Here is a 23,352-nt window from a genome sequence, read left to right on the forward strand (position 1 = left end):
TGCTGGGAAAGTTATAAAAATCATTTCCATCTGACTTTGGAAGGCGACATGATTTTTATTCACTCGTGTGTTCATTCAACAGATTTACTGAGGCTCTGCACCATGCTGGGCTCTGGAGAGACAGAGATGAGCGAAATCCAGAACTTGACTTTGAGGACCTCTCAAGCTAGGAGTGGAAAGAGACTTAAAAACAACTAAGTGCGAAACAGGCTAAGTGGGGGACTGTGGGATCTCAGAGGAGGGCCTGGCCAATTAATCCCACTCGAGAGAGTCAAAGAGAACGTCGCAGAAGATGAGACAAGATTGTGATTGAAGTCTGAAAGACAAATAGGTAGAGCTGACCAACTGGATGGGATAGAAGACCTGGCGGGCAGAGGGGACAACGGGAACAAAGGACATCTTTGGAGACAACAGGTGTTCAACTGAACGTGGACAGAGAAGCAGGTATTTTTGGAGGTGGGGCAGACAGAGTTGGGGAGGAAATAAGCACGAGAAGCTGGCCGGTGCCATGGAGAAGGCCTCAAACACAGTATGAAAGGGCATAGGCTTAAAACTCCAGCCACAATGGACAAACACGCATCCCTATTTACACTCCTGGACCCGGGGCAGACACCACCAATCGAGGAAGACCCCACAGCAAACCAGCGAGTCCAGATCCTTTTCGGGATGTCCCCCCTTGCAGCCCCACCCAATGGTCTGCCTCAGCAACTGAAACAGAGCCTGTCTGCCATCCCCAGGGCACGCAGAGGGAAACTGCCGAAGATTTTTAAGCAGGAAAGAGAAAATAGCACGAGCAGATGTTTATGGGTTGTAGGGTGTCACTTTTCCTTTTTCAGATTTATGATCCCCATTATGTTTGCTTTTTTTAAAAAATAAATTTATATATTTATTTATCTATTTATTTTGGGCTGCCTTGGGTCTTCATTGCTGTGCACAGGCCTCCTCTAGTTGCGGCGAGCAGGGGCTATTCTTCGTTGTGGTGCGCGGGCTTCTCATTGCGGTGGCCTCTTTTGTTGCAGAGCACGGGCTCTAGGCGCGTGGGCTTCAGTAGTTGTGGCACGTAGGCTCTGTAGTTGTGGCTCATGGGCTCTAGAGCACCGGCTCAGTAGTTATGGCGCACGGGCTTAGTTGCTCTGCGACATGTGGGATCTTCCTGGACCAGGGCTCGAACCCGTGTCCCCTGCACTGGCAGGCGGATTCTCAACCACTGTGCCACCAGGGAAGTTCCCCCAATTATGTCTGATTGAATATTAAAATTAGTCTGAAACTCCTAACTCCACACACGCCATCTGGCCAAGGAGACGCGACCCAGAAGCCTGCTGGGTTGAGAGGAAGTGAGCTGGGGATGAGAATTCTTTTGTCAATAATCCTCCAACAGATAATGAGGACCTGATTTGCACTTGGCCTGTTGACAGAGCTTGGGTGATGAACTGTAAGCTGTCAAAGCTGGAAGGTCCTTGAATTTTATGAAGTCCAATGCTTAGAGTGGGGACAACGCTTGCCCAAGGTCACACGGCAAGTTAGTATCAGATACAGGATTAGAATCAGGCTTTCTGACTCCCCGTGCAGGCCACTTGTCCCCTCCACTCAAGCCACTTCTTCTAACTGCGAAAGAAACCTGCAAGGATCATTGACCTATTGGGACACTGTCAAAGCACGCAGTGACATTGAGAGATTCGCTGTGGAAACATTTCAATTAATAGCAAAAGCATGTTCCACTGATCCATCGTATTTCTGGGGCACCACAGGACCACAAAAACCCTAGCAACGAGGAGCTCAACCTAGCAACTGCAGCTGCTCCGCTGGAGCAAACGGAGGAGAGGAAGGCATCTTACCAACATGCTCTTGGTTATTTATGAGATTTCAACGTAGCAGAGAAAGGACACCAAAAGGACAGTGGCAACACGTTTATTATGGCTCCCACTGTCAGCCATGAGCATTTGACTTTAAATTACAGGCGGACTCCATCATCTGCCACTTCGCTCATACGAACAGGAGAATTAGAAAACTTCCACTAAAGCTTCTTTGCTTCTTTTTCTCTCCTCCCCACCTCCCCCAGTCTCTGCTGCAACAGAAGACATGGAGGGATGAATATACATGCTTCTGATCTAAAGCAATCAGAATCACGAGGATGTTTACAGTTCCCCAAAGTTCTAGGGAGCCAGACACCTCTGCATAATGTCCTGACAAAAGCCAGTCCCTGCCTCAAAATCACGAAAACAGAAATCAGATCAGTGGGATAAATCAACTCACGGCCAAAATGTCTACCAAGAAGAAAATGGATAAACAGTGGGTGGTCCAGCCAGGGCACAGTGATGGGGTACCACGCAGCAATGAAAAAGATCACGTCACTGATCATGCAAGCACGTGTATGAACCCCACAGATTCCACGTGAGACAAAGGAGCCATGTACAAAAGAACACGCACTGTGGATTCTGGTTACATGAAGTCCAGATGTGGCAAAACCACCCTATGGGAAGAGAAGTTCGGATGATAACTCAGGTGGGAGGGATGCCTCTGATGGGGTGGGGACTCAAGGGAGCCTTTACTGGAACGAGGAAAGTTCTAGATGTTGAGCTGGTGTGGGGTCGCAGGTGCGTGTAAGAATAGAATCATCACTGAGTTGTACACTTAAAATTAGTGCTTTCATAAACATCTGACTGTATGTCTCAACTGAATTGAAAAAAAGAAGTGAAAAAGTAACAGCTGGCTCAGAAGATGCCCAGGCTTCGTCTGGTGCAATTAAAGACTCAAGGTTACCCCAAGAGGGCAGGTGATTTAGTGCAAAAACTAAAATCCAAAATGTTCTCTCCACATTCAGCTGGGCTGCACTTAGAGCACGCAGGAGATCCCGACAATGCAGAGAGGGCCCAGGTTTGGATTTGGAGGCAGACGAACTGCGTGTTCTCTCGGCTCTGCGTCCCTGCGGTGTGACGGCACAAATCTCTTGCCCTTGCGCTGGAGGCTCAGTTTCCACGACTGTAGAATGAAAATAACAGCCAAACCTCCTCCCAGGCCACCGTGAGGATTAAATGAGTTGAAGTGTGTAAAGCACCAGCACAGTGCCCAGCACACAGTGGCACTCAGTTAATGCTGGGCTCGACCCCATGCCTTTGCCCAGGCTGTCAGGCCTTCCAGGGACACCTTCCCTGCTGCTGCACAGCAGTCCCTGGCAAGTGAATCAGGCGTGGCCCGTCCTTGAGGGGCTCCCAGTCCAATAAGGGGGACAGATGTGCAGACAGACACTGACAGCACGGGGTGAGTGCTGGGCCTGGGGGGGGCGGTAAGGAGGCGACTTCTGGGAAGAAGCACTGTATGAAGCCACCAGCACGAGCAGGAGAAGCGGGCGCTGGGCAGGCAGGCAGGCAGGGTCCCCTAGCAGAAGGGCGCGGGGCTGGAAGACATGGTGCGTTAGGTGCCAAGCCCCCTGAGGGGGCACGTGCAGGTCTCTCTCACAGGGTGCAGGGCCGCAGAGAGGCACGGTCTGCAGCTGGGCGCTGCTCTCTGGTGGAGGGCGCGGCACCAGGGGCCTCCCTGGCCGAGGGAACCGGCCCCTGGAGTTCTGCCCCTGGCTATAAGCACAGTTCGGGCCCGGGGTCGCACTCTGCTTCACGGGGATGTAGACCACACCCGCTCCTCCAGAGCCAGGGTGGGCTCCCCTGTGTCTCTACAACCAACCAACCCAGGGCTGGAAGGATTCCCACGGTTCCAGCCCCTGGATCTGGAGCCGGATCTGGGAGGGAAATGCAGAACACTGACTCTATTCATTTGCAAAAGAAACGTGGGTGCCTGCCCAGGTGGGTAAACTTGACGGAGACCACGGGGAGGGCAGGACAGGTGTCCAGCCATAGCCAGGGGCTCCCTTTACCTCAGCACTGACGGGTCCACGTTCTCTCCGGGCACTGCAAGTCCATTTAAGGAGGGAGAAGAGAAGGGTTAACTGAGCACCTACAATGCTGCACTAGGTGCTTTTACCTTTAAGGCAGCTGTGAGTCTCTCCAATTGTCAGAGGAGAAATTGAGGCTCAGAGAGGCTAAGGCACTTGCCCAAGGCCACCCAGGTGGGGAGGGACAGAGTCACTATACGCCAGATTCTCTACTGAGCACCCACCCTAGGAGCAGACCGAGGATCAGGGTGTTGCTCCACCCATTCCACAGGGGGAAAAACTGAAGCTGAGAGAGAAGAAGTGACCCAAGGGTGCACACTGGGGCACATCCCAGAGCACGCGGTCTTCAGCCAGGGCACAGACCTGAGATGACAGCGAGGGACGAACAAGAGAGACCATTTGGAGTCAGGCCAACCTGGATTCCCTGCTTCTGCCACTTAAAAGCTGTGTGCCCTTAAGCAAGTAGTTTCACCTCTCTGAGCCTGATTACTCCTCCCAACCAACAGATGTGATAATAATCCCTTCTGTCAAAGGGTCCTTAGGAGAATTAAGTAAGAGAAAGCTCCTGGCAGAGCCCCTGGCAGGAGTGCCTGATCCCCCATCCTTCTGTCTGGAGCCCATTCCTCCACAGTTGACGCCTGGGTCATAAAAAATAAATGCGTCTCGGGCCAAAGCCTGGCTGCTGCCAGCCAGAAGCAAACTGCTGGGAGGCGAGGATTATTATTATTATTATGACCACTGCTGCTGGTACTTTTTTAAAACATCAGTTCAGGTTGAGGAAAAATAAATTATAAAGAAGAAAATAATATGAAAGCTTTGTGATTTCAAATGTGTCCTGGTGTCCTAACAGATCTCAAATAAGTTCCATTTAAAGCTGAAATGTGGGGTTTCCCTGGTGGCGCAGTGGTTAAGAATCCGCCTGCCAACGCAGGGGACGCAGGTTCGAGCCCTGGTCCGGGAAGGGAAGATCCCACCTGCTGCAGAGCAACTAAGCCCGTGCGCCACAACTGCTGAGCCTACACTCTAGAGCCTGTGCTCCGCAACAAGAGAAGCCACCACAGTGAGAAGCCCGCGCACTGCAATGAAGACCCAATGCAGCCAAAAATAAAATAACTAAATTTTATAAATAAATAAATAAGTAAGTAAAAGCTGAAATGTGGCAGGCAGGGAGGACGCAGCGCAGGGACCAGGAGGGGAAGCTGGCCATCAGCGAGCGAAGGCGGCCACGGAGGGCCAACACCACCCCAAGGGCCGGCTTCCCCACAACCTGGCCCTGCTCCAACTGACAGCCCCCCCGGGCCCACACCCTCGCCCTGTGCTCTGCAACCACTGCACTGCTGGCTCTCCCCTGGCGTTGCCCCTGCATCAGGAGCTCGGTGCAGCAGGAAGGCTGGCCTCACTGCACCTGCCTAACTTCTCTCACAGTCCAAGACCAGCTTGTACTCACCTCCTCCAGGTAGCCCTCTCTGATACAACTTCAACCCTCCAGGCCTGCCCGTATAATATTTGGGACACACTTAAGTTAAAAAAAAAATATTTGATGTTTATGTGAAACTCGAATTTAACCGGGCATCATGTACTTTTTCCAGCTTTACTGAATTATAATTGACAAATAAAAATTGTATATTTTTAGGTGTGCAACGTGAGGATTTGATACACATAAACGTTGTAAAATTATTACCGCAATGAAGTTAACTAATACACCCATCACCTCACATAGTTACCGTTTCTTGGTGTGTGGTAAGAACACGTAAGTTCTACTCTCCCAGGATATTTCAAATGTACAGTAAGTCCAGTATTATTAACTACAGTCACCGTGCTGTTAGATCAGTTACAAGATGAATATGGTCTAGGTATCCCATATTTTTATTTGCTGACTCTGGCGACTTCGGGGGCTTGTACTTAGCAACTCTCATTCTTGGGTGATTTCCTGACCACCAAATTCCTTCACTGAGCCAGTACCTGACGGCCCAATCCCAGAAAACTAGCCCAGGCTTGTACCAAAGACTGACGAATTTCCAGCTTGTAATTTTGCTCTTAGAGAAGAAAGAAGACACTCTCCAGACCTGCCAGGTAGCAGGGTGAGAACAAAGAAATACCTACCAGTTCCCACAGATCAACTGGTCTAAAAAACAGCCCCCAGAAACACACAAAAAAAGAAAGCCACTTCAAACACCTCCTTGACTTGGTCCACACTGTGCCCCATTCCTGTATGCAAACTGTGAACAAACATGTCAGGCTGAGATGCTCACGAGGGCCTGGCTGGAGCCCTTCACCTCCTCAAAACCAAGAAAACGAACAACAATGCTCTTGCTGATTCAAATGGATACATGGGGCCCAACCTCATTAAAGAAAACCCAGCACTGGGATAGCCTCGCATCCCCTGCTGTCCTGGGGCCAGTCTGGGCTCCTAGCGGCCGGAAACCAGGGGGAGAAGAGGCATGAGAGAAGAACATACTGCAAGTCCCCCAGGGGGAGGGGGGTGTCAGGCAGGTGAAGCCGGGGGAGCCGCATCACCTCACTTCATCCCACTCCACTCACTGTCGAAACACTCACCAACAGTGGTTCTCAAAGCGGGGTCCCTGGACCCACAGCCTCAGCATCACCTGGGGACTTGTGAGAAATCAGATTCTCAGGCCCTAGCCCAGACCTACTTAATCAGCAACTCTGTGGATAGTACCCAGCAGAGAGAGAGAGAGAGAGAGAGAGAGAGAGTGAGACAGCCTTACTGAGGTGTATTGGCAAAAATAAACCACTCATCTTTAACAAGTACACTGTGATAGGCTCTGACATATACACCCGTGAAAGCGTCAGCACTCAAGACAATGGACACATCCATCACCTGCAAAAGTTCCCTTTCATGATCCTCTCTCCCCTCCTCCCGCAACCAAAACCCTGGGCAACCACTGACCTGTCTGCTGTCACAGCGGATTCATTTGCATTTTCTAGAGTTTCAAGTACACGGGGTTATATGGTTGTACTCTTTCATCTGAGATTTTTCACTCAGCACAATTATTTTGAGAGCCATCATGTTCTTGGGTTTATCAGCAGTTCATCGTTATTACTGAGTAGTATACTACCTTTATGGTTTTCTACAATGAATTCATCCATTCACCTGTTAATAGACATTCTGGGTAGTTTCTAGGTTTGGGCTCTTACACATAAAACTGCTAATGAACTTTCATGTAAAATAAATTTTGCACGGATGTACACTTCCATTCTCCTGCATAAATACCTAGGAGTAGACTAGCGTGCCACATGGGAGGTGTATGTTTAACTTTGTAAGAGACCGTTTTCCAACATGGTGCACTATTTTCCACTCCCATCAGCAGGGTATGAGAGTTCCAGTTACCCCACATTCTCACCAGCATTGGTATGATCCATCTTTTCAAGTGTAGACACTCCAGTAATTGTGTAGTAGTATTTCATCGTGGTTCGAGTTTCAATTTCTTTAATGACTAAGGAGGTTTAATATACTTTCACATGCCATCTAAGTACCTTCTTTGGGGAAGTCTATGTTGAAATCTTTTGTCCATCTTTTTTGTTGGGTTATTTATGAGTTCTGAAAGTCATTTATAAATTCTGGATTCAAAGACATTATCAGATATGTGATTTGCAAGTATTTTCTCCCGGTCTGTGGCTTGTATTTTCATATTAATTGTGACACTCAAAGAGCAGAAGTTCTTAATTTCAACAAAGTGCAATTCATCAATTTGTTCTCTCATGGACTGTGCTTTTGGGGTCATATCTATGAAGCCTTTGCCCGATCCAAAGTTACAGAAATTTTCCTCCTATCTTCTTCTAGAAATTTTATGATTTTAAGTTTTACATTAAGGTCTATGATCCCTTTTATTTGGTCAATTTTTGTACATGGTGAGAATTTGTGGGCTGAAATTCTTTTTTTTGCATGACGATACCAAATTATGCCAGCACCATTTGTTTCCCCGACATGTATGTTTGGAAAAGTGCTTCAGAGTAGAAATGATTCACTCCCCTCTGCCTGGTAAACTCCTACTCATCCTTCAAAACCCAGGTCAGATGTCCCCTTGGCTAAGAAGCCTTCCCTGACTGAGGCCAAGTAGCTTTCATCTATTCTCTGGTGTACAGAATGTTGTACAAACTCTGGCATTTCTCTTATCCCACATGATTGCATTAATTCCCAAGTCTTTCTCTCTTGATAGGGTGAAATTCAGGGATGAGGATCATAATCCCAACACTCAGCACAGGCCTGGCACAGAGGGTGATGGTAGGAGTGGAGGTGGGGGTGGGTGACTCAAAACAATTTTTAAAATATAAAAAAATAAATAAAAGAATAAACAAGTGAACAATGTGCTTTTTTAAACAACTGAATACCACCTCTCAAGGCCCTACTCACAGGGCCCATCTTCCAGGAAGCCACATTAATCATCAACAATATTTCCTAAGAAAAGTGCCACTGACTGATGTAATCCAAGCCCAGTGCTAGCTGCTTTCTGCACATCGTCTCATTTAATCCTGACAACAGGTCCATGAGGCAGATGCCGCTACTATTGTTATTTTACCAAAGATAACACAGACATTCAGAGAGGCTAGGGTCCATGCCTGAGGTCTCATATCTAGCAAGTGTCAGAGCCGGGGTTAGAACCCAGACAGCCTGTCCCGGAGACCGCGCCCTTACCTCTACACAAACCACCTCCTGGTTCCCTTTATTCGCACAAGACTCATTTCCCTGACAAGCCCAGGCCCCATAAAGGCAACCCTGCCTCCCCCACATGACCAGCCCTTGCCAACTACTCACCCCAGTGGCAGAGGGACGAGTCACACAGGGGACCCTCCCATCTTGGCCACGGGGACACAGACACTCACTCACACCCAGAAGGACCTCCTCTTTACCTTAGGCCACACGCCCATGCCGAAGGAGCTGCTGTCTGCCAGCTGGTGCAGGTACAGTTCTGTCCTGGAAACAGAACGGACCAGAAGTAAGGGAGGACCCACCCACCCCAGTGGCCTGGAGGGCAGGTGGTCACCATGGCATGGGGCTCCACACAGCGCCCCAGGCGGCCCAGCGTCTGCCTCAGGCCCTGGCCCTACCTCCCGAATATTCCTCACTTGCTGCCCTCACTGGGCCCTTCTTAAGTGAAGGCCTTCCAAAAGCTTCCTTACTCCTGTTACCCTGCTCTGAAAACTGGGAGTTTCCTCTCTAATCTGCCCTCTCTCCAAAGGGTAAGGTGCCCCTCTGGCCTTAGCCAGGAGGCTCAGGACAGGTTGGGCCTGCCCTTCAGATGGGGGTGGAAGGCAGGAGACAAATGATGGGGGACGCAGAGGGAAATTGAAAATTATCCCCCCTCGCCTGGGGTGAGCACTCCCTGGAGCTTCACGAGATAGAACCTTACTCATTCATTCGACAGATGACGAAACCAAGGCTCAGAGACAGGGAGCCACATGTCCAAGAATTCCCAGGAGTCAGCGAGGGGCAGAGATGACTCCCTGGGCCACCTCCCCCAGAAGGCCCTCCCAGATGAGTCTTCTGGCTTCTCTGCTGTTCCACCTGCTGCCTCCTCGCCCTGAGCTACCTCAGGTGCACCCAAGGCTCTCACAGAGTTTAGGAGCTTCTGGAAGATTTGGGGTCTGCTGTTCCTTGCCCACCTCCCACGCTGCTGTCAGAACCTGTACCGAAATGTCACCGTCACAGCAGACAGCCTCCACCACCCCCCAGCGTGTATAAAGAACCATATGTGAATTATCTCACTTAATCCCGTAAGGTCAGTCAAGGGACTATTCCCACGGAGGTTCAGAGCAGGTGACACCTGGCCAGGTTCACCCAGCCCAGGAGCAGTACCAGGCAGCTGGAATCAGAGGCCAGATTCCTAACCACTGGGCTCTACTACCTCTCAGCTCTAGGCAGAGGTAGGGCTGGGGCCTTGGAGAGCGGGGGCCCTCTGTCTCACTGCCCTCGGCCGTCCCTGCTCAGCCCAGTCGCTCACCTGAGATCCAGGTCCAATCCGGCTAGCATCTGGGAGAAAACCTCGAAATTGCCTTCCCCTTCCAGCTGCCGGGCCACGTGGCTCTTCTCCAACAGCATCGTCTGCCAGGGGAGAGGACAGGCACCCGGTCAGCACGAGGCCGCGCTAGGCTGCCTGCACACCCCCACCAACCCCCAGGCCCACTCTTCAAGGCAGCACCTAAGGCCCCAACTTGGCTGGACACCTCCAAATCAAAACATGCCAGGCCTTTGTCTCACTGATTCAGAGTCCAGGCAGGGAATCAACGCATGCAACAGGCTCATTCCGATGAAGAAATCCAAGGGTACTAACAATTAGCCCACAGCCGCCCTCCAACACACTCGTGTGCAACCGAAGCCCTTAATAACTTGACGCACATGGTGATGCACGGTAGACTTCCAGGGCCGGGACAGAAAGGGATTTATCGGGCACCAGCGAGTCTGGATATTCTCCCAGCTCCACATACAAACAACCCTTCTAATAACCTAATCCTATTTTCTGTTCAAACAGAATGTTTGCGGGGGGGAAGGGGAGGGGCCGGGTGATTTCAGAAAGAGGAACGAACAGGCCATGTGCCTGTCACACACGGGCTGCCGCAGCAGGCCAGCGAGCGTCTGTTTAATTTCGGCTTACGCTTTTAAGACCCAGCTAATAAGCGACTGAATTATGTATCTACTCATGAATATTTCACCCCTGTGATACTCTGAGGCACAGGCGAGCCGGCATGCTCGGGGAGGAGATGCCTGGGCACTGAGCGAAGTGGGGAGGAGCTGGCTTTGGCCTGGGGAGCGATGACCATTTAGACATTCCAGGGTTCCAGCTGGAGGCGTGGGCCCTGCTGAGTGGGGCTGAGGCTACTGCAGCCCCTTAGAACCCCCTCTCCCTCCCACCCAGAAGCCTCACCTGGAGCTGGGCGGCCGTGACTCGGCCTGTGGCGTTGAAGTCCAGTGACATCACCATGGAGAACCGGGTGGCACAGCGGCTATGGCCGGTGGACACAGAGCCAAAGGCCCGGAGGACAGTGAAGGTGGCTCGAATCTTCTCCACTGGTGGGGCACGGACAGGGCATCAGCCGTGGCCCGGGTGCTGCCATCCTCCCCTCTCACAGGACCCCAAGCTGGCCCCAGGCCCCAGCGGGGCCCCCTCCACTCCCCCAAACTCAGCTCTAAGCCACACCTCTTCCACTGCTGGGCTGGCCCTGTGCTGCAAGTAGGGGCACGGGGGGAGCAAGAGTGAGCCCAGAAGGGGAGATACACACACCTAGGATTGGTATGATCTGAGTGATAAGGGCTGCCCTAGGGCCTCCTGGGCCTGGTGGACTCTAGGAGGAGGGCAGGGTATTAACATTCCTGGACCTGCTCTCAGGGAACACTCCATCACAGCAGGCTCAAAAAGCCCTGCAGTCCCCACACACGAGCACCCACTATGTGCTAGGCACCTGGATACAGCCTAGCCTGACTTCCACTCCCCCAACACACACTTTCAGCAGAACTACATTCTGGGAGGGCCAAGACTGGTGCCTCTCCCTGCTGTATCCCCAGTTCCTAACAGGGCTCTAACCTGGGCCAGGTGCAGAACAGGTGATCAGTAAAGCATTGGAATAACCCCAGTGGAGAAGCAGGATAGTACAATGGTTAAACAAGCTTGAATATGGCCTCTCCCCGTTGTTAGTCACCTGATTTGTAGTGAATTAATTAACCTCCCTGTGCCTCAGAAACCCCATCTATAAGATGGGGGTAATAATAGTACTTACCTACCTTACGTGGTTGCAACAAAGACTAAAAGATTTAATAATGTAAAGTGCTCAGAACATGCTCCAAATGTGGTGGTGTTATTATTATGTTTGTTATTATTAGAAAAGCAATACTGCCTGGGCCATATATTCCCAGCAGGGGGAATACTGCCCCCAAGAGGGCAGAAACTGATTCTTGAGGATGGGGGCAGTTTTCCTTTCTTATGTATAGAATAGGGCACAGATATATGTATGTCTGTGTCTGTATATATATACACACATACACACAGACTGCATAAACAGTGTGAACCTATGGCATTAAATTTTCATGGTGGGAGACGATTAGGAGAAAGAACAATTAAAAAGGCTCCTCAGAGGGGCAACAATACATTGAGAACACTGGCCCAGGGGTAACAGCTCTGGAGCCAAACTGTCTGTGTTTGAATCTCTGTGCTAGGATGTATGAGCTGTGTGGCCTTGGGCAAGCTGGTTAACCTCCCTGCGTTTTAATAGCCTCATCTATAAAATTCAAATAATAATAATGTCTAACTTATAGGGATGTTTTAAATAATAAGTAAGTTGACCTCCTTGGAATAGAGCCTGGCACAAGCATTTACCACGATCACCATCAATACTGTAACTATCATCATCGACACTCTTTTTTACTGAAGTATAGTTGATTTACAATGTTGACACTCTTTCTTTAATGCCCAGCTCAAACATCATTTCCTCGAGGAAGGCCCCCAGCCCCTCCTCTGCGCTCCCTCCGCCTCTCCCCTCCCCAGCTCGGCCAGCAAGTGGTGCAGAGCGTTGGAGTCTGGCACAGATGTGCAGCCGAGTCTCCCTTCCGGCCGTCAGCGCCTCCTTGCCTTTGTTTTTTACTTATCGGGTCCTCCACACAGTCCAGTGGGCTGTGCGCTGCACAAGGACGCCACACCTAAGGGCACAGCATTTCTATCAGATGGCCATAGGCCTGTATGCTTATTAGGATGATGGCTCAGAACGTGGCGGTCAAGCGTTTGGTTCTAACAATGTCAATGCGTGATGACTTTTCCACATATGGCAGTGAGTGTCTTAGGCAAGGAGTAGCTGTTTCTAATTCACACAAAAGTACCCAACAGACTAGGGGTGGCCCTGCCCAGAAGCCAGCACAGGGTCTGCACACAGGCGCTCAGGGAACGCTAGCTGAGCGGATATAAGAAAGAGCTGCCCAGCACCCCCTCCGACTCTCCCTTCCCTTCCCCCACGCCACTGCCCCCGCCACGTCCCAGCTGTACGTCACCTGGAGACCACTGTACCTGAGACCCTGCCATCCACACTGCCTGCCATCCCCACCAGGTGCTCCAGGACCTGCTCGCAGCACGTGGTCTTGCCAGCACCGCTGCGGCCCAGGGCCACGATGCTCTGGTCCCTCTGCTGGCTCAGCAGAGCCCAGTACGCCCGCTGGGCCAGGGAGACAACGTGGGTGGGTAGGCCATCCTGGCAGCTCCTGGGCACCTGCAGGAAGATCGCCGGCATCAGCTTTCCCACCCAGCTGGGGCCCAGGGAGCACTCCAGAGCTCCAACCCGGCCTCAAGCCCAGATCCACGTCCACGCCTCCCATCCTACTCCAGCCTTGTCAGAGACGTCGTGCATTTCTCTGGGGAGAGCCCAGCCTGGAGATCTAGTCCTGCCACAGGCTCGCTGGGAGCTCTTGGGCAGCCTCGGACCCTGCTCTGAGCCTGGCCTCTTCTTTCGCCAATGAGAGGCTTGAACTAGAGCTGCATTCGCTCATGGGGCTCATCTCACTTGCTACACAAAGGACTGGATCGTACCCGTCTGAAATGAAGCAGGTGGATAAAATGGCTCAACTGATGAGCGACGTCTGCCATGGAAACAGAACAGGGCATGGGGGAACTGGCAGTACGTGTGCTATGTATTTGCTGTAGCAGATTTAGATGCCGGAAGCCCCTTTGACTTCATTCATTCATCCATCCGCACATTCATTCACTCAGGGAAAAAATATATTCATTGAGTGTCTACTACGTAGCAGGCACTATCCCAGGCACTGGGGACACAACACTACTCAAGGCGAATAAAGGAAGTCTTTGCCAACCGTGAGGAGATATTATTATACACCTATTAAGATGGCTAAAAAACCTGTTTTTAATTCTTTTGACACCCTACCAAGTTCTGGTTAAGATGCAGAGCAAGTGGAATTCTCCCACAATGCTACACAACACAGCCACTCTGGAGAAGAGCTTGGCAGCCTCTTTTACAGTGATACGTGCACTCGTCACACAACTGAGCAATCCCACTCCTAGCTATTTACCCAAGAGAAATGAACATTTGTGTTCACCAAAAAACCCTCTCTGTCACTGGTTACATTGAGTATGTATTCAAAATCATCAACAAACTAGAAACAACCCAAATGTCCCTCAACTAAAGAACTAAGATAACCAACCACCCCGGTTTTAGCACCGAAAGTCCCTTGTCCCAGAAAAACCATTCCCTCCCACGGAAACCAGGACAACTGGTCCTCCTCTGAACAGATAAACAAAGCTGTGCGATAAAATACAATAGAATAAAAGAGCTAACGGCTCACAGCTGCAACAATAGGGTGAATCTCAATGCGCTGTGCATTGTGATACGTGGAAGAAGCCGATCCCAAAGGTTACACGCTGTACAATTCCATTTATATGACTTTTCAGAAAAGGCAAAACTAGGGAAAAGGGACAAAGGAACAGATTAGTGGCTGCCAAGGGCGGGACATGGGGGAGGGGTTGGCCACAAGGGTATGGAGAATTTTTGAGGGTGATGGGAACTGTCCTGTAATTGATGGCGGAGACAGTTTCACAACTATACGTGTTTGTCAAAAACTTACAGAAGTGAACACTAAAAAAAGTGACATTGGGCTTCCCTGGTGGCGCAGTGGTTGAGAGTCTACCTGCCGACGCAAGGGACACGGGTTCATGCCCCGGTCCGGGGGGATCCCACATGCCGCGGAGCGGCTGGGCCCATGAGCCATGGCCGCTGAGCCCGCGCGTCCGGAGCCTGTGCTCCGCAATGGGAGAGGCCACAGCGGTGAGAGGCCCGTGTACCGCAAAAAAAAAAAAAAAAAAAAAAAAAAGCGACATTAACTGTATGTAAATTATACCTTAATAAACCTGACTTAAGACAAAAAAGCCCTGCCTGTAGAGCTTGCTTTCATTTGGGAGAAGACAGATGATAAAAAACCAACTAATTAAATTATACTGAATGGGAGTCATTTTAAAGCCATGAGCTTGGATGAGATCACCAAGGAAGTGGGCGTTTAAAGAGGGAGGGAGAAGAGGTGTAGGGACGGGGCACCCTGACTTGGAGCACCCTGACTTGGAGCGATCAGGGACCAGCAAAGGAGGCTGAGAGGGAGGGCCAGCAGGACAGAAGGAAAACCAGGAGAGCGGAATCCCGGAGCTAAGGAAGGGAGTGATGGCAGGAGGAGGGCAGGACCAGCCCCTGAAGTGCTGCTGAGGGTCAAGTCAGAGGAGACCAGAGAATTGTCCACTGGGCTTGGCAGCATGGAGGTCACTGTGACCTTGACAACTGTCTGCTTAGCGTGGTTTTCAGGGAGAACGGAAGAGGGCGGTGGAGGTAGTGAGGGCAGTGGAAAGGCACCAAAGGGAGCAGGGAAACGGGCCTGGCTGGAGGAGGACCTTGGAAGCCCAGGATGCTAAGTGGGTGACAAGTGGGCTAACGTCCGCCCTCCCAGTGGCTTGGCAGGACCAGGGGCACAAACTCCGGTGTGGCAGCCCTCCCCTCCCCGAACCCCAGCCTGGGCTAAGGAGCACCCCCAGTGCACTGTTGGCCTTTCCTACCCTGAGACCCCCAGGAAAAGCAATGAACACCCATCCTGACACAAATCAAAAGGCTCAGCAGGACCCCAAAGCCTCCACACTGGCGGGACACAGCCTGAGGGAACACAGCAGGCAGAGGGGCCTGAGGTCTGAGCCTCGGAGCCACCTCCCGCTTTGGAAACGTAAAGTTCAAGGGCCAGGCTATCCCAATCGTCAGCCTTCTCAGGCCTACAGGGGAACAGGGAGGATTCTGCAGACCCAGGCCCCGCAGTCACACACAGCTACCCCTGCATGCTTGCACACGGGCACACTCAAGGGCACACACACCCAACAAACAGTTGCAGAGGCCTCTGCATACAGGTGTGCCCATCTACACCCCACGCAGTCACAGCACACTCACCCCAAAAGAGGCCAGCCCCAGGCGCGCACCCAGCTCCCAGCCACCCGGCCGGCCCAGACCCCCACTGAGAGGCCCCCAGCCCTGCCTGGACCGCTCCTAGACCATCTTCAAGGTGGCCTCAGTCCCAGCCTCACCGCAGGTCTCTGCTCCCACCTGGTGGCCATCTGAGGAACTAGAGGAGACTCAGCCAAAGACAGAAGGCAGCTGTGGCTGTGGGAGGCAGCGTGACTTGGGGGGGGGGACCCACGCCCACCGCAGGGTTACAGGGGCTCAGGGGGATCACGGGACTCAAGTTCCTCCTACCAGGGTGGGTCCCAATCCCCGCACTTTTAGGCTCTCTGACCCAGGCCGTGTAGCAGACGCCGCAATCAGGACGGTCACGGTTGTGAGAAGTGGGCTTGTGGACAGACCTGTGACAGACACCCCTCCCAGGGGCCCCTAAGGAACCAGAGCAGGCTCTTGGGCTGCAGTAACAGAAGCACAGCCTGCCTGGCAAGGGAGAGGAGAGTGCAGCGTCGCCCTTCCAAGCCCCTGGCCAGAACAGCCAGGCTGGGGAGGGGCCTGGAGGGCGACCTAAGGGTGGGTGGGTGGGGCGTCCAGGAGAAGAGAAGCCCCGGGGAGGGGGTGCAGGGCCACTGTCCCCTCTTTAATGGACTTAGCATCATTAAGGGGCTAGGAATGGCTTTGTCCCACAGGACGCCAAACGGTAAGGTGCAGCTTTTCATCCTCCATTGACAGATGAGAGCACCCAGGCCAGAGAGGTGTCCTGATCTCCCCAAGGTACCTGCGGCGTGTTGAACCTTCCCACCAACAAACCCTCAGAATGGAGCACAGATAAGACTTTTGGCCTCCAGGGGGTCTCCCTGCCTCCACTTTTGTCCGCCTCTATCTAACCTCCACTGAACAGCCAGGAGGGTCCTTTTACAGCGTCAGACCACATCACTGCTCTGCTGAAAATCTCCGTCATGCTCAGAGTAGAAGCGGAGTCACTATGACCGCGCGTGAGGCCTGGCGCAACCCGTCCCCGCTCTTCCTGACCTCCACCTTGCTGTCTCCTCCACACGTTTCTCTTTGTCACGTGGGGCCCGTCTTCCCCCAAGGGGATGAAAGCTCCACGAAGGCAGATTTATCTGCCCACCTTCTTCCCTGTTCCTCCCTCCAAGCCTGGCATACGGGACCCTCAATCGATACCTCAATCAGGAGCCACTGAGTGAATGGAGGGGATGGGGTGCAAATGACTCGGCTGTAGCTGCAGACCTCTCCACGAGGTGGCGCTGACAGGTTTTCTTTGCTTTGACTGTCGTCTTAACAAAAAACAGGCCATTTTACACTCCACAGGGAAAAGTAAATAAAGGCGGAACCGAGGCTTGTTTCCCCGTTCACATGGGTGTCTGGGACTCCCGCGGGTCCAGCATGGGGCTCAGAGCACAGAGGGGCCGACAGCGTGGGTTTCACCCCAGCTCGTCTGGCAGCTGGCCCAGCCTCTCGTCCATGGAACGGGGCTGGTCGTGGTCCCTGTCCTGTCAGGTGGGCCTGAGAATTGACAGAGATGCACACGAAGGTGCTTGCAGCAGTGCCTGCTGACAGTCGATACGTTCTCTCTTGTTATTACTGTCTTTCACACTCCTGTTGCTGTTCCTATCGGTTACTCATCCTTCCCCTCTAAAGAGGGGGTTCATGTGGTCCCCAAGGCTACCCAATGCCCACGGCGGCCCAGAATCCACGTCTGCAGGATGCTGCCCTGCTCTCCCGAGATGCAGAGGGACCCCTCCACCCCACCCCTCCTGCGCAGTCCCCAGCCCTGGCCCCATGGGGCCCCCTCACCTTGGCTGCAGAGGGCGCCGTGGGTCCCTGGGGCTGAAGGACGATCAGGTCGGGCCCAGCGCAGGTGTGCAGCAGCCGAGCCCGGTGGCGGTGCAGAAGCGTGTGCAGCACACTGGACTCGTTGACACTGACCAGGGAGGCCAGGTCCTCGGCCTGGTCCAGCTCGGGCGGATTGGCCTGTGAACCATCACACAGTGTCCTCTGGCCTCCTGGGCGCCCCCCCCAAACACACACACACAGCCCTGGTGACCCTGTCCCTGGAGAGCTCTGTGCCAAAGACCAGAACAGAACACAAGGACTCTGGAGAGAGTGAGGAAACCCTACAAATGAAACAAGGGCACCTCTTCTCCTTTGCTCTTTGTGCAGCCCCCCCCCTCCCCGCACGGTCCTTCCTCCCTGTGCTCGTGGCACTGGGAGGGGGGATGCTCTCAGGACGACACAGCAAGACTCCAGCACCTTCTGTCTCTCAAACACGAAAGACGGGTGGTGCTCTAGAGGAAGTGTCCTCTGCTGTTTCCTCCTCTTCCGGGTCTTGTCAGGGAGCTCTGCCTGTGCTCTGTGACACTGAGGCTGGAGGCCAATGCCCTAACCGCCCCATTTCTGATAGCCCATCATACACTGATCACTTGGAAATATGCCCAAACCCTTCTAGAAGCAAGGGATGACTGCAGCTCTCCTTAGGGCATCCACTCTAAAAACCTTCCTACCATTCTTTCCAGCTTCAGGGAGTTTTTTGGGCCTAATGCTCTGGCGTTTGGGTCAACCCTCAGCTCTTTCATGAGTCAGTTTTTCTTCTGAGGACACTGGCCTTCTGCAAACTCCCAGCACTGGTGGGAGCAGAGGCCCTGGGGTGGGCAGAGAAGGAGCAAAGAGGGAAGAAGATGAACGAGGCCCACATGGAACTCCTGGAGGAAACTCCTTCTCAATTAGTAGGCTGTGAGGGATGGAAAAGGATCAGGATAGGACCTTTTACTTCTATCACTAGACTCCGACTTATCCGCAGATAGATTCATGGTGTAGTGCAAAAATTATGCAAAACAACTAAAAAAACAAAAGGTTGATGCCCAAAAGGTAGGCCACTGGCACCTATGCTATGGTTAATGGCAAACTGCTCATCCGGCTGTGAATTCCCTGGCAGCCAGGGTGAAAAAGGAAGCATGCTTTGTAGCATGATTTGCAATGTCCATAAAAAGGAAAACAATCACTTTCTCAGATCAAGCAGAACTCCCAGTCCCAAGACCTGACAAACACATCTCTTAACGTGTCCTCATAAAGGGGACACCATGGGACAGAATAATGAGCCCTTAGCAATATACCTCCAGCAGAGTAATGGCTTCAATGGTGATCTTCCCTATAACTCCCCCCAGGGCATCAAGCTGAAGTATTATGTGCAGTCCAGCACAAGGAAATCTCTCCCGGGGTGGGGAAGGAGGGTACAGAGCAGGCCGAGAGGGGGCAGGGGGCTCACCCGATGGACGTGATCCTCGTCCACCTCAGTGATGCTTTTGTCCGCGTCAATGCACAGTCGCACCCTTCCTGCCGGCAGGTCGGCTGTTCCCTCATCTGGCTTCAGCACCGTTGCTGGTAGACACCCCAGTGGGAGAGAGAGAAGGAGAGGGTGGGGGGGGGTGGGGAGAGAAAAAGAGGAGCAGGGAAGGAGGGGAGGGTAGAAGACGGGGGCAGGTGAGGAGGAGATGAAAAAATTCTGAGTTGTGAGCCAGGCCAAGGGGCTGGAGAGTCTGAGACATGTCAGAAATGGGTTAGCATCACCGCCCCTTGCAGCCTATTTACAGGGAGGGTTCTGAATCGTGACCCCAAACTCTTGGAGGAGAGAGGCTGGGTCTGACTCATTTGGGGCTTTTATCAGCTGGCACAATGCCAGGCACCCAGATGGCTGGGTGCACTGACCCAATGCATATATAGACCTGGGACAGCAGCTAATGGCATACAGGCTGCCTTTTTTCTTTCCAGGGCCCATGACAGACATCACTAATCACTCTTCCCAGCCGTGTTCTGAATGGGACTCAGAGTAACTTCTCCGTAGCGTTTCGTCACTAGCCCCAAATCACCAGCAAAAGATGAAATGAAAAAAAAAAAAAAAAAGATGAAATGAAATGAAATCCACTGAGATGAAATCCATTTGGCCACTTGCACTAGACTCCAAGTTCCTTGAGCAACACTGTAGGAACCAAACAATGCTTGCTGCTTTAATGAATTAGTTAAACTAATTAATCACCAAGGAACAAATGCCTTTGAAAACAGACCAGTTGCCAAGGGTGAAATGACATCCGCCTATTCCCACCCCAAAGCCACATATCCCCATTCCAGTCCCAGCTGCCCCTTCCACCTTCCCCCCCCTCACTCCGCAGACTGTGTTCAGGACCTGGCAGCAGGGGGGGCTGTAAGAGGGAGAGGATTAGCCCCCAGATGTGCTAACACCCCTAATTACCAAGAGTAAATCCATCCTTCTGAACCAGCCAGACTTTCTCCGCCTCATACCATCTGTCCTCAGGAGCCTGAGGGCAAAGATCGCATAGATTAGACCAAGATGACGCTGCCCTCCCCCAACCCCCGTGCGAGGGGCAGACCCCTTACGTGGGCACTTCTCACAGTGCGTCTGGGACCAGCGAAATCAGAATCTCCCGGTGCCGGTGCGGGTGCTCATTTCAATGCAGAAGCCACAGCCCCGCCCCAGCTTTCTGAATGGTAAGCTCCAAGGCGGGGACCGGGAATCTGCACTTCGAGCCACCTGCTGTTTACCCAGCACGAAGAACTGTTGTGTGACAACTTCAAGCTCAGGCTCGAGAGGTGTGGTTGGGACGTTCCCTCACCCTGCGGAGAATCTCACTCCGGGACAGGTGCTGCGGGGTCCTCAAGACCCCCGCTTGTGGTCGGGGGAGTGCCTGTTCCCTTCTCTAGGCTGGCCATGCCCTCCACTCCCGGTCCGTCTCCTGTCCCTGCCTTTCCCACCCCTCCTCCTCTGGCCTGCCCCTCCCCGCCCCCGGGGCCGCAGCCCCCTCACCTGGCCTGAGACTCCGCTCTGGCCTCCTCTGCTCCCCTCCTGCAGGGCTGGCCCCTCTTGGCTCTCCTGACTCTGAGGCCTTTCCACACGGTTCTCCAGGGCAGGCTGTCCGGGTCCTTGCGGCTCCACCTCCAGGGCCCCAGCCCCATCACTGGCTCTAGCGCAGGCGTCCTCTGCTTTCCGCCCTCTGCGCTCAGGCTGGTCCTCCTTCCCAGCTGTAACTGGGGTCTCTCCACGTGCATCCACCTCCTTGGGGGCTTCAGAGTCCTTCTCTGTCTTACTCCCGGCTTTACCTGCCTCCCCAGACTCGCTCTGAGGTTGTCCCACCGGTTTCATCTTCCCCTGGGGCTCACCTGCCTTTCCAGCCATGCTCCGAGGCTCGCCTGCGTTCTCCATCACTCCAGGAGCTTCCCCCACATCCCCCTGCACTGTGCCCGGCTTCTCCACCTCTGTCTGAGGTCCGTCTGTCTTGTCCGCCTTACTTAGGAGCACACCTTCTTTGTCCTTCTTACTCTGGGGACCGTCCCACTTGCTCCTTCTGCCCAGGGAACCTCCCCACTTTCTCACCTGGGCTTGGGCCCCAGCCCACTTCCCTTCACCTGCTGCAACCTTAGAGAAATTCCACTTTGCCCCCTTTTTGGGGGGGTCCCCTCTCCCTTTCTCCGCTGCCCCCAGCTGCCCCCCCTCACCCAGCCCCTCCCTGCCCTGGGGCTCACCCCCTTTCGTCCCTTTGGTCTGGGGGGCCCCGCCCCCTTTCCCCATTGTGCCGTGATCCTTCTCGCCTTTGGTCAGTAGCACAGTTCCTGGGTTCCCAAGATCCCCAGTCTGGGTCAACTCAGCCTTCAGAGCTGCATCCTGGGTGCCGGCCTGGGGGCCACAAGGAGTCCCTGGGGTCTCCCGCTCTTCTTCCCCTCCGGGGTCTGTGGCTGGGGTCTTGCAAGCGGGGCCGTCCCGGGGCTGGGTCCTCTGCTCTGGCTTGGCTGAGTCCGGGTCCAGCTTGGCCACCATCAGCAGCACATCGCCCCCCCTTATCCCTCTCTTGAAGGGCAGGCTTTTTCTGGCTGGTGTCACACTGGCGCCCGACTCCTGGGGCTTCTCGCCATTGATACTGGTCATCAGCTCCGGGTCCATGGTGCCGGCCCCCTCACTCTTCTTGCCCAGAATGTCTGAGCTCTGAGGAGAGCTCGACTGGTTGTCCTGGGAGATGTGCTGGCTTCCAGATTTGGTGCCACTGTTGGGTTGGCTGGTGGAAATCTCTGGGGTCTAGAAGAGACACCACAACCATACTTAGCTGCTTGCTGACCAGACAGCTTTGTCATTCACTCATTCATTCACTCATTTGTTCAGCCAGCCATTAATTCATCCAAAGACCCTCAGGCATGTACGGGCAATGGGCCAAACCCCAGCACCCTACACCCTAGGCTTTGGCTCAGAACCTCAAGGCCAAGTGACATTATGAAAGGAGAGTGGACTTTGGAGCCCAACAGACCCAAATTCACTTCCGAACTCTGCCACTCACTAGCTGTGTGGCCTTAGATAAATTACTTCCCCTCGGGACTTCCCTGGTGGTCCAGTGGTTAAGACTCCGCACTTCCACTGCTGGGGACACAGGTTCAATCCCTGGTCGGGGAACTAAGATCCCACATGCCGTGCAGCACAGCCAAAACAAAACAAACCACACAAAAAAACTTCCCCTCTCTGAGTCAGTTTCCTTACCAATAAAATGAGAAGCATAATGTCCTACCTCACCAGGTGGGCGTGAGGCTTCCCAGTAGCATATGGAAGCTGAGCCCAGCACCTGGTACGTCCTCAGTAACAGGAGCTATTGCTGCTGCTGTCACTGGTGCTGTTGTCACTGTTCTATTATTTATGCCTGATTCTTCCCGCTGGGCCAGGAAGGGATGGGGAAAGGACATGGAGCCTGTCATCGGAGGACCTGTTCTAGTCTTGGCTCTGATGCTTTCCAGCTCGGTGACCTTGGACGACATCACCTATCCTCTCTGAGCTTTGGTTTTCCCTCAGTGCAGGCAGATACCAGCTGACCATCCAGACGTTTTTGTAGGCTGAGATGTGGAAATTGCAGAGAACTGAACAAAGTGATCTGCTGCTACTTTCGCTATCCTGGTCCCCAGAACACACCTGATGCCTGGCTGCACCATCTGTCCTAGTCTGGGTTCTGCCACTTTGGACCCTGCTAACACCAGCCTCCCACACACCTGTGCCTGAGCATCTGGGGTTCTCATCCTTTTGCATCCAGAACAGTCCCAGGACTGCGTTGATTCCACCTACAAAGCTTCACACCTGAGTCTCCTTTCCCAAACCCAGGTCCACTCTCTCTCACCTGGGCCACGGCCACAGCCGCTGAGCTAATGTCCTGTCAATTTGCTGCCAGTCATTTAAAACCTCATCAAAAGATTCTGGAAGCTGCCCAGAGCCTCCAGGAAAGCCATTCAACACAGCCACCTGCCATTCAAAGTTCTTGAAGAGGAGCCCCCACCTCCATCTGGTCTCACTGTCCCTGCTCGTCTCCATGCTTCAGCCACGCCTGGCATCTCCTGCCACACCTGACGCTTCCCAGCTTCCACGCTTTTGTTCATGTTGAGCTTGCTGCCCGGAACGCCCTTGCCCTCTCCACTCGTCCACATTCTACTCGTATTTCTATACCCAGCTCAAACGCCCCCTCCTCCACAAA

General features: G+C 53.1%; 1 protein-coding gene across 1 annotated transcript in view; it reads right to left on the reverse strand.

Moving 5' to 3' along the window:
• Nucleotides 1-23,352, reverse strand: part of MYO18B (myosin XVIIIB) — a 221,074-nt gene that overhangs the window by 192,652 nt on the left and 5,070 nt on the right. The window contains exons 3-10 of the mRNA XM_030859841.2: nt 20,661-21,923; nt 20,088-20,154; nt 19,107-19,219; nt 17,639-17,815; nt 12,898-13,096; nt 10,771-10,913; nt 9,850-9,950; nt 8,759-8,822 (exon numbers count right to left, since the gene is read on the reverse strand). Of these exons, the coding sequence (XP_030715701.2) occupies nt 8,759-8,822; nt 9,850-9,950; nt 10,771-10,913; nt 12,898-13,096; nt 17,639-17,815; nt 19,107-19,219; nt 20,088-20,154; nt 20,661-21,923 (2,127 nt within the window). The remainder of the gene's footprint in view (nt 1-8,758; nt 8,823-9,849; nt 9,951-10,770; nt 10,914-12,897; nt 13,097-17,638; nt 17,816-19,106; nt 19,220-20,087; nt 20,155-20,660; nt 21,924-23,352) is intronic.

Source organism: Globicephala melas, chromosome 13, assembly GCF_963455315.2.
Source record: "Globicephala melas chromosome 13, mGloMel1.2, whole genome shotgun sequence".
NCBI lineage: Eukaryota > Metazoa > Chordata > Mammalia > Artiodactyla > Delphinidae > Globicephala > Globicephala melas.